General features: G+C 34.6%; 9 protein-coding genes across 9 annotated transcripts; 6 read left to right on the top strand and 3 right to left on the bottom strand. All coding sequences in view use genetic code 12, as the record gives it.

Moving 5' to 3' along the window:
- On the top strand, positions 1-521 carry J8A68_000123 (PFK2; the record flags this gene model as incomplete). The annotated part of the gene is made up of 1 exon (XM_049404802.1): positions 1-521. A coding segment is annotated over one exon (521 nt), but the record flags the coding sequence as incomplete, so codon positions are not given.
- A 198-nt stretch (positions 522-719) lies between these two features.
- On the top strand, positions 720-1,568 carry J8A68_000124 (uncharacterized protein; the record flags this gene model as incomplete). The annotated part of the gene is made up of 1 exon (XM_049404813.1): positions 720-1,568. One exon carries the CDS (start codon positions 720-722, stop codon positions 1,566-1,568), a length of 849 nt encoding a protein of 282 aa, XP_049266562.1.
- Positions 1,569-2,853: 1,285 nt separating this feature from the next.
- On the top strand, positions 2,854-5,103 carry FAA2-3 (Faa2-3p; the record flags this gene model as incomplete). Its single annotated transcript, XM_049404825.1, has 1 exon — positions 2,854-5,103. One exon carries the CDS (start codon positions 2,854-2,856, stop codon positions 5,101-5,103), a length of 2,250 nt encoding a protein of 749 aa, XP_049266563.1.
- Positions 5,104-7,171: 2,068 nt separating this feature from the next.
- RVB2 (RuvB family ATP-dependent DNA helicase reptin) lies at positions 7,172-8,714 on the top strand (the record flags this gene model as incomplete). Its single annotated transcript, XM_049404836.1, has 2 exons — positions 7,172-7,174; positions 7,245-8,714. 2 exons carry the CDS (start codon positions 7,172-7,174, stop codon positions 8,712-8,714), a joined length of 1,473 nt encoding a protein of 490 aa, XP_049266564.1.
- A 94-nt stretch (positions 8,715-8,808) lies between these two features.
- VMA11 (H(+)-transporting V0 sector ATPase subunit c') lies at positions 8,809-9,300 on the bottom strand (the record flags this gene model as incomplete). Its single annotated transcript, XM_049404847.1, has 1 exon — positions 8,809-9,300. One exon carries the CDS (start codon positions 9,298-9,300, stop codon positions 8,809-8,811), a length of 492 nt encoding a protein of 163 aa, XP_049266565.1.
- Positions 9,301-9,562: 262 nt separating this feature from the next.
- Positions 9,563-10,261, top strand: J8A68_000128 (MIND complex subunit; the record flags this gene model as incomplete). The annotated part of the gene is made up of 1 exon (XM_049404858.1): positions 9,563-10,261. One exon carries the CDS (start codon positions 9,563-9,565, stop codon positions 10,259-10,261), a length of 699 nt encoding a protein of 232 aa, XP_049266566.1.
- An 857-nt stretch (positions 10,262-11,118) lies between these two features.
- On the top strand, positions 11,119-16,026 carry IQG1 (Iqg1p; the record flags this gene model as incomplete). Its single annotated transcript, XM_049404869.1, has 1 exon — positions 11,119-16,026. The coding sequence occupies one exon, from the start codon at positions 11,119-11,121 to the stop codon at positions 16,024-16,026; it is 4,908 nt and encodes a 1,635-aa protein (XP_049266567.1).
- A 112-nt stretch (positions 16,027-16,138) lies between these two features.
- Positions 16,139-18,148, bottom strand: CRN1 (Crn1p; the record flags this gene model as incomplete). Its single annotated transcript, XM_049404880.1, has 2 exons — positions 16,139-18,068; positions 18,144-18,148. 2 exons carry the CDS (start codon positions 18,146-18,148, stop codon positions 16,139-16,141), a joined length of 1,935 nt encoding a protein of 644 aa, XP_049266568.1.
- Positions 18,149-22,635: 4,487 nt separating this feature from the next.
- Positions 22,636-23,724, bottom strand: J8A68_000131 (uncharacterized protein; the record flags this gene model as incomplete). The annotated part of the gene is made up of 1 exon (XM_049404891.1): positions 22,636-23,724. The coding sequence occupies one exon, from the start codon at positions 23,722-23,724 to the stop codon at positions 22,636-22,638; it is 1,089 nt and encodes a 362-aa protein (XP_049266569.1).
- Between the last annotated feature and the right edge of the window lie 1,545 nt (positions 23,725-25,269).

A 25,269-nucleotide genomic window follows, 5' to 3' on the forward strand; every position in this document is an offset into this window, starting at 1 on the left:
GTATACATTTAGATCAATTAGAAATGGATATCAATCATTTGAAAGAAGCATTTGCGATTGAAAAAGGGTTGACTAAATCCGGGAAATTGTTATTGAAATCAAGTAATGCTTCTCAGGTTTTAACTCCTCGGGTACTTGCTGATATTATTAATGCCGAAAGTGGTGGAGAATTCGATACTAAGACAGCTATTCCTGGACATGTTCAACAAGGTGGATTGCCATCTCCAATTGATAGGACTAGAGCTGATAGGTTTGCCATTAAGGCGGTGCAATTTATTGAAGAGAATGCTGATGTGATTGGATCAATGAGATATGCTACTAGTTTTGAGAATGATGATAAGAAGATTATTAAGACTGCTGCAGTGTTGGGAATTAAGAGTTCACATTTGAAGTTTACTTCGATTAGACAATTGTATGATTTTGAGACTGAATTGGGAAGAAGAATGCCAAAGAAAGTATTTTGGTCAAAGACTAGAGATGTTGCTGATCAATTAGTTGGTAGAACCAAGAAGGTGGATTAACTGGAGTGTGTTTAGTTTGACTTTTGTTTTTATATATATACTGTTTATTGTTTTGTTTGAATATATTATACATACATTTTTGATTCTTTTCTTGTACGGTATTTGTAGTTAATTATTTGTAGTATTTTACAATTATCAACGTTCTCTCTCATATGATATCATATTGAATTTATTAGAGTGAAAAAAAAAGATCAGTCAATGGAATTGAACAAAGTAAAGGAAGCAAATAGGATGAGTAGTAGTAGTGAAATAATAAAACAAGCAAATAAACTACGTACAGATCTTGAACAATGTCAAAGTCGTAATGAATTAGTTCGACTTAGATATGAATTAAATCAACTTCAATTATCAATTAATATTCAATCATATCCCAAATATGAACAGAAACAAATTAATCAAATCATTGATGAATTATTTAAATTAATTCAAATTAAATTTAATCAATTAAGTTTGAGTAAGTTTGAATTCATCGGCCAACCTATACCACTTCATCAGAAAATACCTACCATACAGGAGAAGCCGAGAGATGAAGAAGAAACCAGCGGTGCTTCTGTTATTCATACAATAAAAGACGAAATATATGATATCCCATCCCAAGAACAACAACAACATATCTTATTATCGTCAATAACAAACAGTATAATAAGAACAAATACAAGCAATCCACCTGGTAGTATTCATTTAAAACAAGCCAAACAATCGATATGCCTACTTGAAAGTAAAGGACCAATCTTTATTCATGATATAAGAGATAGTATTATAATAATTAAATATTGTCATCAAGCTAGATTACATAATATTAACGATTCTATTATAGTCATTGAATCTGTTTATAATAATAGAATCATAATTGAAGATTGTTTTAACATTTGGTTTAATAAAGTTAAACAAGTAGAAATTGATGATTTTAATTTTCCAACTAAGGATTTACAAAATCCAAATTATTCATATTTAATGGAAACAAAATATAATGAATTAATGATGGCTGTCAATGTTAACAATGTTAATGAGATATCAACCGTTATTGACACTTATCTTAACAAGTAAGTGGGGATAAGAAGTATTCGGTAGTAATTGGTAGTGGAGTATCTATTGTATGTCCCTCGGAATATTTAATCAATTGACCGAAACAAAAAATAATTTGTTGTACCGAGAAAGACAGAATGTCCGAGAGAAATATGTAAAACACAAAAGGAAATAGAAATAAATGTGGAGTAAGACTAAATAGCTATAGAAAGAGTTTAATGTAGTACATTCAAAAGTAGATGATGGATATACTCTTTTATATTTATATCTGCATATTATTAGTATGTCAAGTACTTACTAATTAGTAGTTTTTTGATTTCGCTATTTTCCTAATTTGGACGATTTCCGCTAAATCCAGATATCCGTGAATTAACAAGTTGTACAAATATTCATTGTAGAACCACTGGGAATGATTTCTTTTATACATTCAAAGCGCAACAGCTTGTAACATTACGAAAATCAATTAAATTATTCTATTTTATCTATCTACTCATTTTTAACCTCGGGATTGATGATTAATTAAAATGTAAAGTGAATTAAAAAAAAATAATAAATCAAAGTATTTTTTTTTTGCAATCAAATATTATCAAAACAAAGAGTTAGGTGTCTGTCAATTCTGGAGAGAAATGCGAAGTCTTTAGTTCTTATAACTTGATGTCTACTCCTCTTAACCCCCCCTTGACACCTCAATCCAAGAAGTTGATGTTCACTTTCTCCTTATTCTTTCGGCATATGTTCCGTAGTTCCACTTCATATTGATTGCTTTTTTTTGGACTAAGAAATTTTTGAGATCGTACCCAGATACACCAGATCTATGTCTCAGACAGAGACAGAAAGACGGAAAATGTAAAATGTTCTAAGCCGAATACAAATCAAAATAGAAATGTCAACCGACTAAGACTATTCTGTCTCTTAATGCTTTCTATCACTGTCACCAAATAACTACACGTATAAAGTGACTAATATTGTGTAAGTATATAGTATCGGCTTATTCTTCCATTATGTCTTAGCTTTTCGGACAAAACTGAAAATCTGAAAAATACCCCACAATTGTTCTTTTTTTTTTCTTTCATCCCGAGTTACATCCATTCTTCAATAGTGAACAACAATACACCCGATCAGATTCAGTAATGAGTATAACCTCGACAATAATGTTCCCCCTCCACCCCACCTACCACTAGCCGCCAAACGTCAGACTCATATATAAACTACTTTGAATTTCCACCCTTTAACTTCAATCCAACTTTCTTTTTCTTTCTCCTTTTTCCTCTTCTCATTCATTTCTCAATTAACAAATCTACCCACCATGAGATTACCATCAATTGCAGCAACAAATTCAGTCTTTGCTGACGATGACAAACCATATGTCTTCGAAAACCCAAATGATTTACCAATGGAAACATTAGTCAACCATGTCTTACCATATCCAACCGAATATAGTAGTAGAGCAACTAAGATCCCTGGAACTGATGAACCTGGATACACCGAAATTTATAGAAATGCTGCTACTCCAGGATGTATAAAATCTCATTTAGTCCCTGGATTAGATACTTATCATGCTGTTTTTAAGTCAAGTAGTAGAAGATATAAAGATAGACCATGTTTTGGTGTTCATGAATATGATTATGAAAATGATCAACATATGGAAAGATATGCTACTATTAGTTATGGTGAAGCAAATGAAAGAAAGAAGAATTTAGCAGCTGGTTTGTTATTCTTATTGGAATGTAATCCTTTCAAAGATAATTCTTTAGAATCTCATCAAAAGATTACCAATCATGTCAGAGATTATAAGAAATATAATACTGATAATTTATCATTTGTTGTTTCCCTTTGTTCTGGTAATCGTGTTGAATGGGTTTTGACTGATTTAGCTTGTTCTTCCAACTCAATCACCACCACCGCATTATATGACACTTTAGGTCCTGATGCATCTAAATACATTTTAGAAACTACCGAATCACCAGTCGTTGTCGCCTCCAAAGAACATATCAAACATTTAATCGAGTTAAAGAAACAAAACCCAACCTCCTTACAATCAATCATCATGATCGTTTGCATGGATCCATTATCTAGAAAGGATTCATATCTCCACAAAATGGCCGAATCCGTCAACATCAAGCTTTTTGAATTCTCCCAAGTTGAAAAAACCGGTGCTATTTTCCCAAGACCAGAATATGAACCAACCAAGGAAACAATCTTCACCATCTCATTCACTTCCGGTACTACTGGTTCCGCACCTAAGGGGGTCCTCCTTACTCAAGAATCCGCCTGTGCTGCAACTTTGGCCTTCTCCTTACAAGTCCCTCATTCACAAAACACCAAAGAATTCGCATTCTTACCATTAGCTCATATTTTCGAAAGATGTATTTCCGCCAGTGTGTTCTTATTCGGTGGTTCAAGTGGATTTCCAAGATTAGGTGGTACTCCATTAACGCTTTTTGAAGATTTAAAATTATGGAAACCAACCTTCATGGCCAATGTTCCACGTATCTTCACTAAATTAGAAGCAGGTATTAAAGCATCCACCACCGATTCTGTTTCCGCATTAACCAGATCCTTATATTCCTCAGTCATCAATTCCAAACGTACAAAGCAAGCCTCTAAGGATGGAGAAAGGGGTAGTCAAATGATTTATGACACATTGTTCACTTCCAAGATTAGATCACTTATGGGATTTGACAATATGGAATTCGTCTTCACTGGATCAGCACCAATTTCTCCTGACACTATCCAATTCTTGAAAGCTAGTTTAGGTATTGGTATGTCCCAAGGTTACGGATTAACCGAATCTTTTGGTGGTGTGGCTATGTCAGCACCATTTGAAGCTAAAGTCGGTACTTGTGGGACTATTTCTCCATGTTGTGAATGTAGATTACGTGAGATTCCAGAAATGGGATATGGTGTTAATGATGAAGGTGGTGCTAGGGGTGAATTACAACTCCGTGGTCCTCAGATCTTTGTTAAATATTACAAAAACCCAGAAGAAACCAAAAAAGCACTTTCAGAAGATGGTTGGTTTTCTACTGGTGATGTTGCACAAATCACTGATGATGGTAAGTTGACAATTATTGACCGTGTGAAGAATTTCTTCAAATTGTCCCAAGGTGAATATGTCACTCCAGAACGTGTTGAAAACGTCTATCTTTCCTCAAATTCAATCCTTACTCAATGTTTCACCCATGGTGACCCACTCCAATCTTTCCTTGTTGGTATTGTCGGGGTTGATCCTGCCAATATTGTCAACTATCTCAAGACCCAATGTCATGTTTCTGAAGACGAAGATTTATCCACTCCAGAAAAGATTTTGGAAGTATGTAATAGAAAACAAGTCAAGACAAGATTGTTATTGAATTTGAATTCGAATTTGAATGTGGATTTGAATGGGTATGAGAAGTTGAATAATATTTATATTGAGTTTGAACCTTTGAGATTGGATAGACAGGTGGTTACTCCAACTCAAAAGTTGAGAAGACCTATTGCTGCTAAGTTCTTTAAGAAACAGATTGATGAAATGTATGAAGAAGGTAGTATTACTAGACAACCTAAGTTGTAGATTTATATTTATATTTATATATATTTTTGTTTGCCGTTTGCTTTTTTTATATAGTGTTTTTTGAATAAAAGATGATAAGTTTAAGAATTGACTCAACTTGTTGTAATCATTTCTGATTCATAATACAGAGGAATTAGTATAGATCGAAGGCCATAATTGCCATGATAGAGAAACCTACGAGTAGCCTTTAAACCCCACATACAAGAAGATGGACAAGACACCTCCCATTTCGCACTTTGACAAATTCGAATAGCAGATCAACAAACTGTGGTGGATGAAGCCTAATTCTGGTTCTAAACTAATCCTTCTTGCCTGAAATCAGATAAAACTCAATCACACAAAGTAAACATTCTAATTTAGAATGAATAGTAAGTTCCTTTATTTTTTTTTTTGATTTTCATGTCTGGAGACGTGAAGGGAGAAATGCATTTACGCACGAGTTAACAGTGTGGGACTCGACCTTTCGGTAATACCCACTAAAACTCCCTTGAAACCCCCCAGTGAACCAATAAAATCCCCCAGAACCCATAAAATTGAAATTAACCGTTGCCCAAGCGGATAATTCAAATGATTGGAAAGTGCCATGCCTCACTATCCGAATGAAAGCCCCCAGAACCCATAAAATTGAAATTAACCGTTGCCCAAGCGGATAATTCAAATGATAAAATCCCCCAGTAACCCATAAAATTGAAATTAACCGTTGCCCAAGCGGATAACTCAAAGGATTGGAAAGTGGCATGGCTCACTATCCCAATAAGAACCCCCAGTACCCATAAGAACCCTCAGAAACTCATAATAGCCCTCAGAAACCCATAATATCCATCATATAAATTAACCGTTGCCCAAGGGGATAATTCAAATGATTGGAAAGTATAATCTCCCTCCAGGTCAACAATCTAGATTGAGTCAAGCCTTCTTCCCTGAAATCAGATAAAAAAAATCAATCACGCAAATTAGCCGCTAGCTAGTCGACTAATATAGTATGAAAGACTATAACCGACTCGTGAAATCCAGCCCAACCCTCTCCAAATTGTATCATCCCTGGTTCCCCATCTCCCATGTTGATGTTCAAAAGTGATCTTTTAATCTCTGATAATGATAGAAGTTGGAACTTTGATTTAAAAATATTTATGAATGAAATATGGTATAGATTGAAGGATAATGAATTGGATTTTTTTTGGAAATGATTCAATGATAATAATAAACATAACAAGGAAGACGACTGGAATTGTATGAATAGGATGAATGATAAGCGTAGTTGAATTTGATTTGAAGTTGTTGGTGGAAAGTAAAGAAGGAAAGTAAAGGATTGAATCTATATTTCTTATTTGTGGCAGTCTATAAATTTATGCTGCAAATTTTCTTTGTAAATCCTGGAACAACTGCGGAAAAATATTTATCAAACTTTGAGTCTCTTTTGTTAAGATCTTAAGACACAAGAGACAGTAAGAATTAATTACAGAGGATAATTAGTCTAAGTGATGTGTCCGGGAATGATATGATAACCCTTTGGTAATTAAATAGAGACAATTCATGGCAGCACATCCTTTCTTTAATTTATCTTATTGCCAAAAATCAATTTAAGGATGTAGAGAGCGAAAGAAACACATAGAATTAGATTATTTAGTGGCCGAAATAACTGCATAGGAATACATTTTTGATAACAGACCAATGGTTTTGTTTATAGCCACCTTCTTACCTTATGTGTGATCTTCCCAAATTCATCATTCAGGGATTTGGTGAGGCAGATAGTTTCAGATACGAATAATTCTGAGAGTTAAAGATGAGTCCAGACGACTCGTAAAGATACTTGACTGATGCTGATAACATACGTAATCAAGAAAAGACCTCTGTAATATCTTAAGTTTCATGGAACTTTGGGTTGATCCCTTGGTTTGCGCTACCATTTAATATTTTATGAAATACGACATTTACTAAAAATGTCGCAATTGAAAAATTTGTGAAAAAATGAATTTTCCCATCTTCCTTCTTCTTCTCTTTGCCTTTAATCAACAAACAACTTTACTTTACTTTGTCATCCACCAATTTACAACAACACACAACAACAATGGTATGTATAATCAATGCATCATCCCCTATCTATAACCGTACAATCAATACTAACATCCACCGCCCACTAGTCAACAACAATTGCCACTACGGCCACCACCACAACCAAAACCCTGGATTTACCATCGCTTTCCTTAATAGCAGCCCATTCCCACATCTCAGGTTTAGGGCTCGATGAAACCACCCTCCTTCCCAAAGAATCCCATCAAGGGATGGTTGGACAACTCCAGGCGCGTAAAGCCATGGGAGTGATTCTCAAAATGGTCCAAGCCGGAAAAATCGCCGGTAGGGGAGTTCTCGTCGCCGGCCCTCCACTGACCGGTAAAACCGCCATTGCGATGGGATTGGCCCAGAGTCTTGGCCCCGAGGTCCCATTTACGGCATTAGCTGCCAGTGAAGTATTCTCATTGGAATTATCAAAGACTGAATCGTTGACTCAGGCATTCAGGAAGAGTATTGGGGTTCGAATCAGAGAAGAGACGGAGATGATTGAAGGAGAAGTGGTTGAGATTCAGATTGATAGAAGTATTACTGGGGGACATAAACAGGGAAAATTAACTATTAAGACGACTGATATGGAGACGATTTATGAATTGGGACAAAAGATGATTGAAGGGTTGACTAAGGAAAAAGTATTGGCTGGTGATGTGATTTCGATTGATAAAGCCCTGGGAAAGATTAGCAAATTGGGGAAAAGTTTTACAAGGGCTAGGGATTATGATGCAATGGGTCCCGAGACTAAGTTTGTTCAATGTCCTGAAGGGGAATTACAAAAGAGAAAAGAAGTTGTTCATACTGTTTCATTACATGAGATTGATGTTATAAATTCTAGACAACAAGGGTTTTTGGCCTTGTTTAGTGGTGATACTGGAGAGATTAGACAAGAGGTTAGAGATCAAATTAATACCAAAGTAGCTGAATGGAAAGAAGAAGGTAAGGCTGAGATTGTACCTGGTGTTTTGTTTATTGATGAGGTTCATATGTTGGATATTGAATGTTTTTCATTTATTAATCGTGCATTAGAAGATGATTTTGCCCCTATTGTAATTATGGCTACAAATAGAGGATATTCAAGAACTAGAGGTACTAATTATAAATCCCCACATGGATTACCTATGGATTTATTAGATCGTTCAATTATTATTCATACTAGTTCATATTCCGCCGATGAAATTAGAACAATTCTTTCAATTAGAGCTCAAGAAGAAGAAGTTGAATTGACTGGAGATGCATTGGCCCTTTTGACTAAGATTGGACAAGAAACTAGTTTAAGATATGCTAGTAATTTAATTTCTGTATCTCAACAAATCGCTATGAAAAAGAGAAATGCAAGTGTTGAATTACAAGATATTAAACGTGCTTATATGTTATTTTTAGATTCTGATAGATCGGTACAATATTTACAAGAAAATTCTTCACAATATATTGATGATTCTGGTAATGTTACCTTTGGAAGTGAGGTAAAGACAGAGCAACCCCCAGCAGAACAACCCGCTGTTGAGCAACCTCCAGTTGAAGACGATAAGATGGAAACTGATTGATAGTTTATATATAAAGAAAAGTGTATATTTTAGTAATAATAATAAAACAAATAAAAGTAATGCAATGTGTAGTGTACTAGCAGTAGGGGGTGGTTTAACCACTTCCCTTGGTATTTAAAATCAAAGCAATAATCATTCCATATAATCCCAAAACTTCAGCAAAAATCAAAATCAACACAATCCCAACAAACAATCTAGGTTGATGCATAAACTGTCTCACCCCTTCATCTCCCACAATCCCAATTGCATATCCAGAAGCCAAACAACTGAAACCAACAGCTAAACCACAAGCTAAATGCATAAATCCATTAAATAAACTATATCCTTCCCCTGGGGCCAATCCACCCGCAATCAAAACAGCAACCACCAATCCATAGACTGATAAAATACCTGACATGACTACTGGAATCAATGATTTCATGATTAATTCGGGTTTGAAGGTCCCAATACCGGCAATACCTATACCTGATTTGGCGGTACCAATGGCAGCTCCTGCTGAACTTAACATCATGGCAGCTGCACATCCACCAAAGCCTAAGAAGGGGGCGAATGCAGGGTAGTATTCATCTCCTAAGACGTCTGACATTTGATAAACTATCAGCTTTTGTAGTAAATGTCCAATTAATAATTGAATTGAATTGAACTCTTTATTGAAATATCATGAATTGGAAATGAAAGAATGAAAGGAAAAATTGAAATTAGAAAGGAAGGAAAATACGACATTAAAATTAGGACATTTATTGAAACGTATAATGTCGCAATATAAACTCAATTTTATAAACAAACCACAACAATTCATTTCTTGTTGTTCTTGTTAGGTAGTCTGTTTATAGAAACAATAAGAGAAGATGGATCAAATTGGACATAACAAGAAGATACAAATATCCAAAAGTGACTTGCAATACATTCATACCAATTTACTAAATCGAATACATGCAAGACTAAATGTTATCCTCCCACAATCATCCACCACCACAACAATAGACCCATTGAAAACAGAAGTCAGTAACCTATTACAAAAATTCCTTCTAAATTCCCTCGACAAAGCCAACAACAGTCTCCTAATCGATGGAAGACAAGTTCATTCATTATCCAAAACACTATCATCCAATACACCTGAAAACATTGAACCATTTAATAATGAGTTAAATAAACAATTAAGAAAAGTAGTTAGAGATGTCGAAAAGGAAACTATAACAGTATCAAAAATGAGAAAAGAGTATCCTAAATTGATAAGAAAGGGATATAAACAAGTAGCAGAATCTACCGATATGAAATTAACGAAGTATTTACAAGAACAAGAGCTTAAACTCCAAGAACAAAAACAAAAACAGGATATTGAGGAAGATAATGATGATGATGAGGTTGATTATGAGGAATTGAAAGTTGATTATATTGAGCATGTGAATAGGTTGGATAGGGTGAAAGATGGATTACCTGGGCTAAAAGCTGAATTTGATCAGATTGATCAGACGATTTCGTTTCTTGATTCGGAATATGAGAAATCTAAAGAACTGAGGAATAAGAGAAGGAAAACGAGTAGTTGATAATTCTACACATATTTTATAACAAGCTAGCGCATAAATGCCAAACGAGATACAGGTCATTCCTTTTTGAAGAACTGATAAAGGTAATAAAATCACATTAGATTTACCCTAAGGAGATGACCCCTTGGTCTTACAGGTATCTTGGGGGTCGTAATTGAGCATATTAAATGGTTACTGATGAATTGATTCGCAATATTCGATATTGACTAGGTAGAAGCGTTGTACCATTAGAATACCTATGTATTCAAATATAGATTAAATTCATATTCTATGTCTAGCTGTAATACTGTAAAGTTCTTTTGTGTTCAAAGCTTTGATTCGGTTGTAAGCATAATCCGAATGAACATAACCTTTGAACGAAAGCCTTCATATCGTGTCCAGACTTGTATACTTCCAGCTTTGACAATCAAGTTCAAACTGTATACTAGGATTCGGATCACGTGACAATGTATAACTTTTCAAGTGTATGGGATCCACCTCCAATCTCTTTCCTTTCTTAATATCTCCATAGATTGGACCTATTAGAGTAAGCAAGTAGTATAGTGCTGCAGCTTAGGTTAGTTATACCGAGGACGTTCCTTTGTAGAATGTCGCATTTGATATTCAATGTTTTATCAAGAAATGTTGTCTTTGTTAAGATGGGAATTAGTGTATGTTTTGATTCTTCCCAATTAGGAAATGATATAAACATAAACAACAAAAATCATTTTCTTCACACTAAACTAAAAGAAGTTAAGGAACCAAGAAGCTTAAACGAAAAGAGAAGAATTCTCATCTTCAATCTTTCATTTCTTTCATTTCCTTTCTTCATAAACTAATATATACAAAATAGTATTACTACCATTGACTGACTACTGATGATGACTTCACCTTCACCAGTTAAAAACATTGTAGCTAAATACCTAGAAACATTAAACAATGATGATACTACCAATAATAGCAGAAGTCCACTTCAACCTTCATCTAAAGTAAACACAGTTACAAAATCACCATATAAACTAAAGGATAATGATTTGGATACTTTAGCAAGACAATTAAATATACCCACCAACATGAACGAACAATCACCAACTAAACTTTGGAGAGCTAAATTTGAACAACCTTCAGTCACAATTTCTGCATTTAAACATAGTCCTCAGAACAATAACAGCAACAAATCATCTACAAGTAGTCATAATAGTAATCCTGATTTTGAAAGAACATCAGATGAAAGTCCAAGTTGGGCCAATAAGAACTATAAAGATATCTTAAATAAATCACCCAAGAAAATGATTGAAAATGCTGGTGCTTTAGCAGCCGCTGCTGCTGCTGTTGCTAATACTCCTGGGAAATTACGTCCATTAAGAGATCCAATACAAACTCCATCCAAAAATTATTCGTCATCCCCAAATACCACTACTAGAAAAGCAGTTCCACCAAGACCATATTTGAATTCTCCAAGTAATAATTCCTCAAGGGATTCTGCAGGATATGAATATTTATGTCGAATTGAAGCAATTAGAAGATGGTTAGAACAAGTCTTACAAGAACGAATCATCCAATCACCAGCTGAATTGATCTCATATATCAGAAATGGAATTCATTTAGCAAAATTAGCAAATATTATATTACCTACTCAAAGAAAAGTATTCTTAAATGATTCAAAATTACAATTTAAACATACTGAAAATATCAATCGATTCTTTCATTTATTAGATTTTTTGAATGTGCCTGATTTATTTCGATTTGAGTTAACAGATTTATATGATGCTAAAAATGTCCCCAAGGTTTGGTTTTGTTTACATGCATTGAGTTATATTTTGAATAAAACATCTGATTTAGAAGTACCCAAAATTGAATCATTGGTGGATAAGTTAGATTTTGATGATGATGATATTAGAACTGCCAATAGGGCACTTGTAGGGGCACCATTACCGAATTTTTCAAGTGCTGATACTGGTGAAAGTGACGATGAATCGGGGAATACATATATGACAAAAGTAGCACCTTCTCCAACTAAGAAAATAACAATCAATACTCCACTGCCAATCAAGAATCAAATAACCCCATCTTCAATCAAAAGACAACCAGAATATGATCCATTTATTGATCACAACACACCCACAATCACAAAACAAGCAGAAATCAAACTATCCCCAATCCAACTCCCACCACCAATGTCCCCACCACCAAAATTCGAACTTCCAATTCCTTCTCCAATCATAGAACGAGAACCCACACCACCACCCGCCACTCATCCAGAACTCGAAAAACAACTCATAAATATCATAAAAATCCAAGCCCTCTCAAGAGGGGCAAATCTCCGATATAAGATGTTTGCCAATAAAATCCTCCTAAAATCCTACCAAGATGAATTCACTACCTTGTTTGCGATAATTAGAGGAAATATGTCTCGTTGTAAATCAGTGCATCGTCATCGTGCGGAATTGAGAATATATGAGGATGAAATTGTGGGATTACAGCTGATTATCAGGGGTGGATTTTTGAGAAAAGAAAAGCCTGAGTTTGATGTTGGTGAGATGGGTATTGTGGGATTGCAGAGTGTTATGAGGGGAAAGATTGTGAGAGATGGGGTTGGGGAGAAGATAGCCATGTTGAGGGGGGCTGAAGATGAGGTAGTTGATTTGCAATCGTTGATTAGAAGGAAGGATGTTTGGAAGAATTCAAGCAGATTGATTAAGATTGGTAACGAATATATTGGACGTATTGTTGAATTGCAGTCAGTTGCTCGTAGGAGAATATATGAAAGGTTTGCAGCTCGGGTTTTTATTGATGAAAAGGTGATTATTGGATTACAATCGATTATTAGAAGGAATTTGATTATTAATGATATAAACGAAAAACACTCCCAGATTAGAAACAACAAACGATCAATCATCGAACTTCAAAGTATTGCAAGAGGAGGAATTTCCAGAACTCAAGTCTGCAACAATGTTTTAGTCACATTAATCTACGAAGATGGGAAATTAAACAACCTATATGCAAAAATCCGAGGCAACAACCTCCGTCGCAGCATCTCCCTCCAAAAACAACAACTCTACCATTATTCCCCACAAATCCTCCAACTCCAATCCATGTTCCGAGGAATCCTATGCCGTTTCTCCCGAGAAATAAAACTCGACGACATCTATACCCATATCTCCCCATTAATCCGTCTCCAATCAATCGCCAGAGGATCCATCCAACGTCGTCAAGTCGCCCAACTCCACCAATACTACCATAACAACGTTGATAAAGTCATTCACGCCCAGGCATTGCTTCGTCGAGCATTGGCCCAATCAGCATACAAACAACTCATCAACACCAAAAACCCATCCCTTTCAATCATTCGCAAATTCGCACATTTATTATCTGCCAGTGATGGGGATTATCGGGATGAAGTCGAGCTCTCACAGGCTCGTGATATGATTATTGAAAGCTCAAAGAGGAATGAAGAATTAGAAGGTCAGATTGAGGCGTTGGATATTAAATTGAGTTTATTGGATCGGAATAAGATCACAATTGAGGAATTTGCCATGCCGACAACTACGAGATTTAATAAGAAGATGGGTACTATTAAGAATTCAGGTGGGAAGTATGTGGGGGCTAATAAGTTATTAGATCGGTTGAATAAGAGTTCAAGACAACGGATTGAATTGTATCAGACATTGTTTTATTTATTACAAACCAAGCCGGAATATTTTGCGAGGTTGTTTAATTCATTGGATTATAGTCAGGTTGATTCTAGGTTATGTTCTGATTTGATTAGTAATATTATTCAATTGTTTCCTAACATTGCTATGAATGGGAGATCGAGAGAAGAGTTTTTTTATATGATGTTAATTATGGAATTAATGAAGGGAGATATTGCTCGGGCTAGAAATAGTGGAGATATTACCAAGACTCAATCGAGTTTTTGGATTGGTTTCTTTTTGAGGTTCAATAATCATACTAGACAACGACAACAACTTAAAGCCATAACTGGAAGATTCGTGGCTAGGATAGTTGATCAAGAAGAATTAGATTTCGAATCAGATCCATCTATAATTCATGCAAGTTTATTAGATCATGAAACAAAGATTCGTGGACATCATACCGCTGAAATCTCACCTCAAGTAGCAATCAAGATCCCACAAGTTTCATCTAAATTTGTCAATAACTTAATGTCTCTCCGTGAAGCAGCTACAGAAATGATAAATATCATTGGATCAAACCTCACCCAAATCCCAATTCATGTCAGATTAATCTGTAAACACGCCTACGAACAATCCAAGATCCATTTCCCAAACAAATCCGACCACCAACACCTAGCAGTCGCAGGAGTCATCTTCATCAAACACTACATCTCCACCATCCTAAACGTACCCGAAAACTTCGGAATCATCCCCAAAGATCCATTCAACCCACGAGTATCTGCCAACACCAAACCAAGGGATAATTTACGTCACTTAAGTCGGGTCTTACTTCAATTATTCTCAATGAAACCATTTTCAGATAATTTTTTAAAACCATTAAACGACTATATCGCCACATCTTCCGAATCCATCCAACACCTAATCCATGAATTGATTGCTGTTAGGGATATAAAACATGAATACAACTTGAATGAATATGTCGATATAGTAAATCGTGATCGACCAGAACTTGTCATAAAAATAACCACCTTGATATCATTGGAAAAGACCGTATCCCAGAACATCGACATCATGGCCCCTGGGCCAGATGATCAATTGTTGAAGGTTGTGAATGAGTTGGATAATTTAGTAGGATCGCCCCAGGATTTGGTGACGTTGAATGATTTGGGATCAATTGTGTTGAATTTGAATCCGATTACTAATCAAGAGTCGATGGTTGATTATAGGGCCAGAACGTTGTTTATGCAGGTGAAGAGGTGTGTTTTGTATATTATTAGGATTCAGCAGGAGAGTAATGATTTATTAGAGTTGTTGATTTCAGGGATTAGACCAGAACATGAATTGATGTTTAAGAAGATTGTGGAGGAAGAAGCTAGAGAATTGGCGGTTTCGGATATGAATAGGAAGAAGAAACCATATTATCAAACTTCACTTGGTGATCTATCTAAGATTACTTATCATGATTTGAAAAAGATGGCACTTGAGAATCTCCTTCAATTAGAATCAATGGGTGAATTAACCAGAAAGAATTCATTCCAAGAAGTATTGAATCAAATTGTACTTGATATCAAAACCAAGAAAATCCAAAGAGATAATAGACGGGATCAATTATTGGTAGCAACTACAACTGCCACTAAATTGGCGGAAAAGGAACAATTCTTAAAGAAACAATTAAACGATTATAATAATCACATAGATACGATCCTTACCCAACTCCAACTGAACAAAAAACCACATGATAAGAAATTATTTAATATAATTCCAATTTTTAGTAAACAATATTTCTATCATCGTGAATTACGTAAGAGGAATAGATTACCCAGGTTTGGATCATATAAATATTCAGCAAAGAAATTAATGGATCAAAAGATTTTAATCAATTTTGGAGGATTTATGATGAATTTCTCCGCCAGAACTTCGAAATTGGATTTCATGTTTAGTTGTCATAGTGTCGGTAGGTTTACTATTGAAGCTGCTAGTGGATCGGTGGCTATCCCTGGGGCATCTACTGTTATTACATTGGATGAGTTGATTAATTTACAATATGAGAATAAGAAGAGAGTGGAGATGTTTGATGGAATGGCGGTGTTTGATTCTGATAATTTTATGGGATTGATCTTTAGAAAGTTTTATGATATAAAGAGAGATTAATTATGTAAGTAATATTGTTTATAAAATGTCTTATAATAGTGAAATAATAGTTATACAAATAGAACAAATACATATATTGTAGTAAAGTAATACAAAAAGCAACAAAAAGCGTTTAATTCTTATTCAAGAATTCATCAATCTTTGATTCCAAAGCTTGTAATCTTTCATCCTTTTCTAAACCAGCTTGAGTCAATTTTTGGACTTGTGCTTCTAAATTCTCAACGAGTCCAGCTAATTTCTCAATAGTGGAAGCTAAAGTTGGCTTAGCAGAAGCTTTAGGCTGTTGGGCAGATGCTGGAGATGATTCGGTAGATTCGACAGTTGGAGTTGCTTGCTTTGGCAGTTGTAATTTTGGTTCTTCCTTTGGTTGTTCAACCTTTGCTTCTTCAACCTTAGGTTGNTTTGGTTCTTCAGCTTTAGCTTCTTCCTTTGGCTCTTGCTTTGGTTCCTCCACTTTTGGTTCTTCAACCTTAGGTTCTTCCTTCTTTGGAGAAGGGATCGACTTCACATCCGATTTCTTCACCTCTTCCCAACTATCATCATCCTTATCATCACCTTCATGACCCGCCTCTTCGTCATCGGAAGCATCAACCACTTTATTAAGCAAACTATTAACTTTGCTTGAAGACTTTAACAAATCATCAACATTTCCACCAGGTGTACCTGTTCTAGAAGGTGGAGTTTGTTGCGTAGCTTCTGGTTTTGGAGTGGATTCTTCTTTTTCAAGTTTTTCTTTTTCTTGTTGTTCTTTTTCCTTTTGTTCTGCTTCTTGTTTAGCTTCAGCAACCTTGACAACCGGTTTGGATTCATGAACTTGTGGTTCAGTTCCATCAAAGATAGCTTCCATGCTCATTAATAATGGACCATTAACTTCTTTCCCACTAAGCCATTCATCAGCAGTAAGGGCAGGTTGAGTAGATGGACAATCAGGATAGATATCAGCTTGGAATAATTCTGATCTTCTAGGAACAATAAAAGAAATTGCTTCAATCGAGTTATCAAATACTGTTTTATAGGCTCTGGTAATTTCATTTTCATGAACATTAACTGAATGTTTTGGACCAACTGCAAATCCACGTTGTGGATCAGTTGAAGAAAATTGAGAAATTTCAAATAAATTATCATTTTCATATTCATAATAACGAATATTCCCATCACCTTTACCTGCAAGATAAAGAATTGAAGTTTGAGAATCGAAATAAGGAATTAATACACCCGAAGAAGCATCAATTTGGAAAAATCCTTCAATTGGTCCACGTTCAATGGCATGAATATCCCAAATCCCAATTTGTCTATCGGATAAACGAGAAAACCCGGTAGTTACAATACGATCAGTATTACCTAACCAAGTGACTCTTGAAGGTTTAGCACCAGTATGGCCAGGACCTTCTGAGATTATTTTACCTGATCTAATATCCCAAACTCTTAATTTCTTGTCTCTAGAAGTAGTTGCTAATAAAGATCCATTATAATTGAAAGCAAATGAAGTGACTAAATCTTTATGTTGTAAGGTGATTTCATCTTTTCCTGTTTCAGTATTCCAAATCTTAACAGAATAATCTAAAGAAGAAGAAGCAAGGATATTGGAAGCACATGGATGATAAGCAACAAGTCCAACTTTTCTAGTATGACCACTTAAGATTTTCTTTGGTTCTGTAATATCCTTAATATTATCATCCTCATCAACATATTTATGAAATGAATAATCCAGAGGGATTTCCCAAATTAAGATCTTTCCATCTTCCGAGCAGGAAGCAACTTCTTGTTTATTGAAATCGTTAAAAGCAGTATCTAATACTGGACCTTTATGACCTCTAAACAATGGAACTGTATCCGGTGCTTTACCAACTTCATTAACTGGAATGATTGCAAATGCACCACCACCGGAAGCATCCCAATTTACAGATAAATATTTCCCATTTGAATGAATAATGTTTGAATCCCAAGCATTTTTAGTAATCTTTAAGTTTTCATAACATAATTCCTTTTTGGAAGGTTGACCATAAACATGACGATATTTTGAAGCTCTCACAAATTTACCACTGTAATAAAATTGATCAATTGAGTTAGTATTGCTTTAGGGGGAAATATATTATCAATACGTGTAGTGTACTTACCTCATGGTTGTAATTAAATATGTGTGTTAGTAGAAGGGGTTGTAGTTTCCTATCTATAAAAAGAAGATAGATAGAAAGAAAGTGAATGGTTTGGTGGTGGTTTGTTGGAGATTTCCATTTTTGGACAATTTTTTCAAACACGAATAATGTCGCATGAGGTTTACGCGGTTTACGTCATGTCGCATTCACAAGCACGAGACATTCAATTACACAACAAAACTTCAACTATTGCTGCAACAACACGTTTCAATTTGCAAAAGAATGACCTTTGTTAGATTCATATACTAGTTCTTACTTCTTCTAATTAGGTTAATAAATGATTGTGAAAAAGATGCTTGGAGACTTTGATGTTCCTAGAATAATTCAGTTGACTTCCAGCAATTCTTTCGTTTCGTTCACGGGTTCCAACTGATCTAACACATTTACAAAGCGTCAATAAAGCACCAAACATTTAAATATAGTTTACTTCAACCACTTTAAGCCATTTTGCAACAATCTGAGTATATACTCATATACTTTAAAGCTAGTACAACTTAAACCACAAGCCTTAAGACCCAAAACGACTATATGCAGTACCCGAAAGTTTTGACAGTGGAAATGGATAGTTTCAATTTGTAAGATGCAAAAGTTGTTACAATTGATTCTAGAAATGAGAACTGATCAACAAGCCGAACTTGCTCATAGTATGGTGGTAGTGAGCCAACCTTGAACCTATGTCACTTCCTTAACCCCCCAGTCGAATCAAAGAAATATCACGTGTCATCAGACATCAGTATTGGCAATGAAATTGACCAGGTTTTAAACCAATACTTAGATAGATACCAGCAAGTCAAATTTGAAATGTTGTTTACTTTCCTTCTTCAATGTTGAAAATACCCATCTGAAAGGAGCTTCTAAAAAACAAACTAGATCCTTTCCTAGCTAAGGCTAGATTCACCTAAAAAAAGAAGGTTGGGCATGGTTAGTAGATATAGTCCCTTACTTCCCTTCTGGATATGATTATATGATAGAAATGGTTGGGATATGTGAATGAATGATTGTGGTAATTAATGAAAGGAGAAGAAAGAAAGAATGAAAAAGAAAACACAAATAAAATTAAAATTCTCTAAAGGATTTCTACGGATATATATATATTTGTTCATACTCTTTGCAATTTTAGTTTGGTCAATTTTGCAACCATACATATTGCAATGAATTTTCCACAAAATTTTAGGTTTGCAACCCATTTTACTACCAAATTTTATATATAATTACATTGAAGTTTGCTAATAAACTTTATTGCAAACATCCTTAAGTATATGCTACATTTACAGTAAATGAGGTTGTTGAAACTTTCAACAATTACGTAGTTTTATATCAACAATTCCACATTCTGGAGGAATATTCTGATGAAAAATTTAAAATTAAGTTTGACAATATTTTTTCACTATAAATGTTCAAATTTATTTTTAATAAAGTTTTGTTCTTATTGATGATGACGATGATAGATTATTTTGATATACTGATTGTATTTTTTCATGCATACCTTTTTGATAGAAACCTATCAAAACCAATAAAGATAATAAGATTGATATCAATATTGCAATATTTGCACTTCTTCTAAGAAAGAGAAGACTACCTGTCTTAGATGGCATACCTGTCATAATGAAATGTCGCGATTTATTCAATACTACCAAAAAGACAAAGAAATCAAGTTGCAAAAAGCTTAAAAAGAAGTGTGTAAGAAATTAGATACATATATATATATATAAGCAGAAACATCGAGAGAGAGTAATCTTGTATTATTTATACAAATATAGCCTTTTTCATATTGTACGTGGTTTAAACCATGACTACTTTTTTAACATATGAGTATTATGTAAAAAATAAAAAACAAGAAAAAGAAATACGAAATTAAATAAGGGATTGGTAAGTGAGTGAGAGACGGGTTTCTGGCAACTAGAACATTGAAATAATCACATGAATATAGTGATTGAATGGAGCGTCGATCACTGCAGTGAAGGTAATGTTTAGTTTAAAGTATTGAATCCAAAGGAATGACTCTCGAAAACAGGAACGAGTACCAGGGTATGAGTTACGGAGAATAATAAAGTTGAGTTCCGTTACGAAGAGAAATAAAGTTTAGCTCCAAACTTAGGAGTTAAGAAAAAGCTTATTCTAGTTGATTCACTCAGAGTTATTTGGAAGGTCACCAAAGAAATGGGAATCCCGTCCCAGTGTTTCTATGCAAAGAAATTAGTTCTGTGGAAAAAGGATCAGGGTTCAAAAGAATTGCAATATTTGAGGAACCCCTGATCAGTGAAATTATATTTTAGGTAAGTATCTTTCTTTTCAACTTCAATGATTACTAAAGATACCAATTATAGGTTAGACAGTTAAATATAGGAACCACTACGTCTATAAATAGGACAATGAATACCTTTTCTCTGATCCAGGGAATCTCTAGTTCCTTAAATATTACTATTCTGTTGAACCCTTATTCCACAGAACTAATTTCTTTGCACAGAAACACTGGGATGGGAATTCCCTTTCTTTCGTGACCTTCCAAATAATCTGAGTGCATAGTTAGGGGTTCCACCATAGTGCCGAAGTTGGTCAAGGGATTCCATATCATCTCTAACCTACATTCCCATGTCTGTAACATTTGTATTTAAACTAAAGATCTGTGAAGGCTTATAGCTGTTAAAAAGTGAAAAAATAGTGGGTTTAGCTCAAGTGATTAGCTCACTATATTGGGTTGAGGTCTCACCTTCTCTCCCCGATTGGAACCCAAGGGTCGGAACGTTTTTAGGGTGTCCCGTCTGAGGATTAGAAAGACAATAATCAGTCTTAGGGCAATAAAACATGGCCCTCGGGAAAAACAACATGCTCCTAGTGACCACCAATAACATGGAAAAATTCCTCAATATGTATCCTTATAAAAATCACCATACAAATGCCACTTTAAGCATCAATGTTTGGTGGCCCTGGTAACAATTATTGCATTCAATCACTCCCATAAAGTAGAATTCCAATCGCACTTTCAATACTACTTTTCGTGCTCGAATCATGCATGTGGTAGACCCACCCACCGTCGGGCCAATGGCCACCAAGGGAGGCAAATTTAAAGATGGGGGTGGGGGGAGATAGAATTTAATTGGTAGTTTTAGTTTTGTATAATGTTTCTAGTTGTGCAAGTTTTCAAAACAATTGCAAAATTTGTTGCAATTTGTGCACAAGCCAAAAAAACATATAATTCCCACTGAAAACAAAACTATTTGTGTTTTCTTCTTTTTCTTTTTCTTCTTTCTTTAACTACTACAATCATTCACATCTCAATCAAAAACAAGACAGTAGTATGTATATTTACCGTCAATCAAGTTCACTAGCCTGAAGCTAGGAAGGCGGCCACTTTCGACAAATCCCTTCAGATGGGTATCAGTAGTTGATGCCTGTCTAAATGCAATACCTGGTCAATCTTTGTCTTCAAAACGAAGTGCTCGTTTGAGCGGTTGACTGGGGGGTTTAAGGAAGTGTCATAGGTGCAAGGTGGCTGACTACCATCACACCATGTAACGTGCTTCATCTTGTGAAAAGAGGGGTCTAACAAGACTCAGTCATCCTTTTCGGCAAGATAGCATGTTGAGCAGTTTTCAATACAGCTTTCGGCTCATTGAAACTCTCCACTCCACCCGTCACAATTTTCCAACCCTGCATATAAGTATTTTGCTTCTTAACGCCCCAAGGTTCTGCTTATAATAGTTTAAATCAATATCAATTTGTAGCGAGTAGACGTCGAAATGAGTTCATGTAATTAGATGTGATATAGGAATAAAATTGGTTGTGTACTAAGCAAAAATTTTCGTGGCTGAAGTTGATTTGTATATGGAAACAATGGAAGCTCGAATGGGTATTGGGAATGACAATTAACTTTGTGGTATAGTCACGACATTGCACTTAAATATGTCGGTTTCGTGACTATTATGACACGGCCGAAAACCCACAAAGGACAAGAAATCACTTGATGACATCCACGATCAAAGGTATTAAATTGGTGTTAATATAAAGCAAGTATGCCCCAATTTTATATAAATTTCGTAGTTCTTATTTAGTATGGAAGTATGGAAAATTTAGAGAAACAAAATGAATCCTAATTTAAGAATACTTTGAGTATCATTGAAGATACAGAGTAGATTCCATCGATGGAGCTAAGTGAAGATGTTTACCAGTTTGAGACCATTAAGTCGAATCAGTCATACTTCTATTAAGTCAAGCGGCAGTTCTCGATATGGGCGCAACTCCCACGAAGAGGATCTCAGAAACTGGGTCGCTCGCACTCATAGACAAATGACGAAACTATACGACAACGTTAATGTACATTATTACTATGAGTACATGCATTGCTTAATTCTACCACTAAAACAGCTGTAATTATACATGCACAGCTTGGTTTAAAGTAAAAAATATGCTTGATTTATAAAACTGACCTATAATTTATAGAAATAAATACAAATTAATGAAGCAGGTGATGTGCTACAACATTTGGCATACCCCAACAACTATAACCCAATGGCTTTGCCAAATAACATAAACCTTCAGTCTCTATTCCATCATATCCTTCTGATCTATCCCAAGAAGTACCAATAATATTACTAGTTGGGAAGATTGCTCCTTGTTTGTAAACAACCGATTTAGCAAACAAAACAGCCCCTCCAACAGAGTCCAATGGTACAATATAATCATGTTCATCTTTATGTTTGGTATGTTCTTGATGATTATCGTCTACATAGGATTGGAAATGCCACATTTTATCGTCCACATCATAAGGAACATATCCCCATTTATCCCATTGATTTTTATCCATGAGATCTAATTCTTCTTGAGAAGGTTTCGTTCTTTGACCTCTCCATGAGTTTTTGTCATAATCTTGATTGCCACCTCTGGTGACTCTAGGAACAATAATATCCTTTTCGGTTTTAATGAACGTAGAAATTACATTTTCGGGATAATCAAAGAATACAACATCTGCATCAAGGAAGAAAGTATATTGCTCATCTTCTAAGACATTCAGTAATAAGAAATTTCTTGATTTAGCAATTAAACGACGTCTTAATCTTTGAATATTATCCAGTTGTCTTTCTTCTCTTGAAAACCCGGCATTTTTATCTAAGAATGGTGCCAGGATAAGTGTAATCTTTTCATAAAGTTTTGAAAGTTTATCTGAATTAGTTTCAATATAATTTGTAATATTTGCAAATTCTATTGGGTTATTACATAATAATCCCAAACTGATTCTTAATCTATTTTCTTGATGTGATGAGATTGAATTAACGGTATGGACAAAGTCTCCAAAAGTACGCGCTTGACCATATGGTTCACTTTGACCAATGGAAGAAGCTATTAAGACGGTTGGTTTCTCATGTGGTTGTGAATGAGTTCTTAATTGTTTTGGAATTGAATGAAGATTTAAAACTGAATATTGAATTCTGGTATAATTAAATGTAGTGTCTTCATGTACAAATTTATTATAATGTGATTTTGTTCTTATTGATGATGATGATGATACATTAATTTGATATACTGATTGTATTTTTTCATGCATTCCTTTTTGATAGAAACCAATCAAAAGTAATAAAGATAATAAGATTGATATTAATACCGCAATATTTCCTCTTCTTCTAAGAAAGAGAAGACTACCTGTCTTAGATGTCATACCTGTCATTATGAAATGTCGCGATTTATTCAATACTACCAAAAAGACAAAGCAAATAAAGAAATCAAGTTGTAAAAGCTTAAGAAGAACTTTATATAAACAGAAACAGAGAGAGAGAAGTAATATTATATTCATACGAAATTACTTAAAGGTATTGCAAAGTTGCTAATTTCGCATGTTAAAACTATTATTTTTTAAGAAGAACAATTAGGCTTGTCAATTTTTATTTTTAATTTGAAATTTTCTCAAATTTTATTTTTAGATTTTATTTTTTTGCTTCCGTAAATTGTAAAAGTATGAATACGATTCGTGCAGGGTCTTATCTATCTAGTCTATCCAGACATCCAGACATTATCTATCTAGTCGCAAGATAATCATAAATTATAAATTGCGTTGCTTACCCTTTGTATTGTAGAAAAGTCGGTCCTTAATAATGTATTGTTGTTTTTTAAAGCATACATATAGAAGATAAGGGAATTTGAGGGCATTTTATAGTTGTGACTTTGTCTGGGAACCAATAAATAACCAATTTTTTTTTTGGCTGATACAACAATTTATTCTAGTCGTTATACATAATAACATACACAGAAATATAATAAATAGATACACAATTAGAGGAACAAATAAAATGGGTCAACATATGATGCAAAAAAACCTCTTATAAGCAGCAATTCTATTAGGTGTAGCATTTTGAAAAGATGAGTTTATGAATTTCCAGTAACTACGAACACGTAGAAGTTATTAGAGCAGCAAAGGGTCGAGACTAGTTAAATCAACAAACCGCATCGCCATCCATATGTAGGGATTATCTCACACTTTGTAATATACTATCTATTCAAAAATCATAACTAATACTAAGAATAAGAAATAGACACTCCAATAGATAAGTATGTGTTATCCAGTCGTTTACTATACATAGTTCGAAATGACATGGCTATAACAATGAAACTAAACTTCGAACAATTTCTACTAATAAAATAGAAAGAAACCATTTATGTGCGTGTACAAATGAAATCGATTGATTGCTTTTGTCTATTGTTTCAATCAAGCCAAGCATTTCTTTCTTATCTGATACATTCAATAGCTGCCACGTTCTTTTTGCTGTCATAATTTATATTGATGAATATATTATCCAGAACCTTTTCGTTTGTCTCGGGTTGTATTCTTCTTTTTTATCTCCAACGTGCATAGCCAATCTAATTATAAATAAGAACAACAGAACCCACACCTACGCCACGCGGTTACAAATATATGTATATACATAACTGGATCATTACAAGAAACAACAGTTTCTATGTGATGTGTACTTACTTCATTTCAAATAGATTTATTTTTGAACAAATCACAAATATAGAACAAGTAAACCAGAAAAAGCCATTATAAGCCCCCCTCTCCGCCCGCAACATGCAATTTTCAAATGATTTTATAACCACA

Source organism: Hemisphaericaspora subhashii, assembly GCF_019202705.1.
Source record: "Hemisphaericaspora subhashii strain CBS 10753 chromosome Unknown scaffold154, whole genome shotgun sequence".
NCBI lineage: Eukaryota > Fungi > Ascomycota > Pichiomycetes > Serinales > Debaryomycetaceae > Hemisphaericaspora > Hemisphaericaspora subhashii.